The sequence below is a fragment of the Crocuta crocuta genome, unplaced genomic scaffold (genome assembly GCF_008692635.1).
Source record: "Crocuta crocuta isolate KB4526 unplaced genomic scaffold, BGI_CrCroc_1.0 scaffold139, whole genome shotgun sequence".
Taxonomy (NCBI): Eukaryota; Metazoa; Chordata; class Mammalia; order Carnivora; family Hyaenidae; genus Crocuta; species Crocuta crocuta.
The window spans coordinates 10,281,177-10,282,979 of NW_027533258.1; the positions used below are offsets into that span (position 1 = coordinate 10,281,177).

Here is a 1,803-nt window from a genome sequence, read left to right on the forward strand (position 1 = left end):
TGCCCCGTCTTTCGGGTCCCCTTCCTGCCCGTTCCTCACCCCTCCCTCATTACCCCCAACCCCCTCGTCCTGTGCTGGCTCCTTCCCTTGCGCTCTCTCTCCCCCTCCCCCTCTCTCTCTCTCTGTCTTTAACTCTGTCCTCACCCCCTTCCCACCTTGACTCTCTGGCCATGTGTCTTCTGACATCCGTGTCACTTCCCTTTGGCCACCCTCCCATCCCCCACCTTTCCACTCACCGTGTCCTGTCCCGCCGCCCCCGTCCCCCTTTCCCGCCACCTGCCGGTCCCCGTCCGCCTGCCCTGCCCGCCCCCAGGGGAAGCACTGCATCCTCGACGTCTCGGCCAATGCCGTGCGGCGGCTGCAGGCGGCCCACCTGCACCCCATCGCCATCTTCATCCGCCCCCGCTCCCTGGAGAATGTGCTGTGAGTATGGTCTGGGGCCTCCCCTCCGCGCCCCCGCACCTGTGGCCCTGGGCCTCTGTCCAGCTCTCCCCTCAGGACCTTGGACAGCAGCCCTCGAGGGGCCTCGGGCAGGGGCCAGACTACAACTCCCAGCAGCCCCTGGGGCGCGCACCTGCTGGCCCAGCGGGGCCTCCGGGCCGCTGGGAGTTAGAGTCAGTCCCTTGGCTCGGGCTGAAGGCCGGAAGGATGAGGCTCTGGAGAGGTCCCTGGAGTGGCCACACGTGGCTGGGGTGGGATTGGGGGGCGGGGGGCNTTTGTGGCCCTGGAGAAGACACGGGGGATTGTGCCTTTTGCTGCGTGCTCCGAATCAGAAAATATTGGTTGCCACTGAACTTGCCTGGATGGAGGAGGTGAAAGGCGGGGCGGGACCCACGCTCAGATCTGCGTCTCCCTCGCTCTCCACAGAGAGATTAATAAGCGGATCACAGAGGAACAAGCTCGCAAAGCCTTCGACAGAGCCACCAAGCTGGAGCAGGAATTCACGGAGTGCTTCTCAGGTGAGGCGGCGGCCCTCGCTCACGTCCCGGGCGCCCAGGCGCGCCCGGCGGGTGGTAGAGAAAGGGGGACCCTGCCTGGGTGGAGCTTGGACAGTTAGAGGAAGAGGCCCCTTGCTCTGGCCTCCCCCCCCTCCCCTCCCCCCCCCCAGCCATCGTGGAGGGCGACAGCTTTGAGGAGATCTACCACAAGGTGAAGCGTGTCATTGAGGACCTCTCAGGCCCCTACATCTGGGTCCCGGCCCGAGAGAGACTCTGACTCCTGCCCTGGTGTGGCCTGGACTCGCCCTCTCTCCCGCACCCGGGCCCTTGGTCTGGACTGAATTGCCCAAGCCCTGCGCACCCCCTCGCCTCCCTCCCGTCCCTTCTTATTTATTTCCTTTCTAACCGGATCCAGCCCTGGAGGGGGGACACTCCCCTGCATGTACCCCCGCACCCCAGGAACCTGGGGTCTGGGGAGGGGCCAGGCTCCCGGTCCGAGCCCGAGCCGTGCTCCGTAGGACCCTAGCCCCTGCCCGCCCCCGACGCACACACAGACCCACTGGGGGCCGCCTGCCCTCCCCCCTCTCCTCCCACACACATTCCAGAAGTGAGGGCCCCTCGAGGAGCGCCCCGCTGCAGGGACGCAGGGCCACAGGCCTCCTCTCTCCCCTGAGGCCAGGCCTGGGGTCACCCCTGTCCCCGTCATGACTCCCCATGTCCCTTGGTTTCGCATTTAGTTTTTCCCATTTTTTTTCTTCTCAAAGGTGGTTTTTTGGGGGGGATTAGTGGGGGGCTCTCCTGTGGGCCCCCTGCCTTCCACATGCCCCCCACCTTTTTTTCTTTGCCGGTTTGCATGAGTGGAAGG

The 1,803-nt window shown here is 65.5% G+C and overlaps 1 protein-coding gene across 2 annotated transcripts in view; it reads left to right on the forward strand.

Annotated features, from left to right (window-relative positions):
• DLG4 (discs large MAGUK scaffold protein 4) overlaps nucleotides 1-1,797 on the forward strand; it is a 12,721-nt gene extending 10,924 nt beyond the window's left edge. For both annotated transcript variants that reach the window (XM_077746567.1, XM_077746566.1), the window contains exons 17-19: nucleotides 314-423; nucleotides 868-959; nucleotides 1,109-1,797. In XM_077746567.1, the coding sequence (XP_077602693.1) occupies nucleotides 314-423; nucleotides 868-959; nucleotides 1,109-1,215 (309 nt within the window). In that variant the 3' untranslated portion in view covers nucleotides 1,216-1,797. The remainder of the gene's footprint in view (nucleotides 1-313; nucleotides 424-867; nucleotides 960-1,108) is intronic.
• The last annotated feature ends 6 nt before the right edge of the window (nucleotides 1,798-1,803 follow it).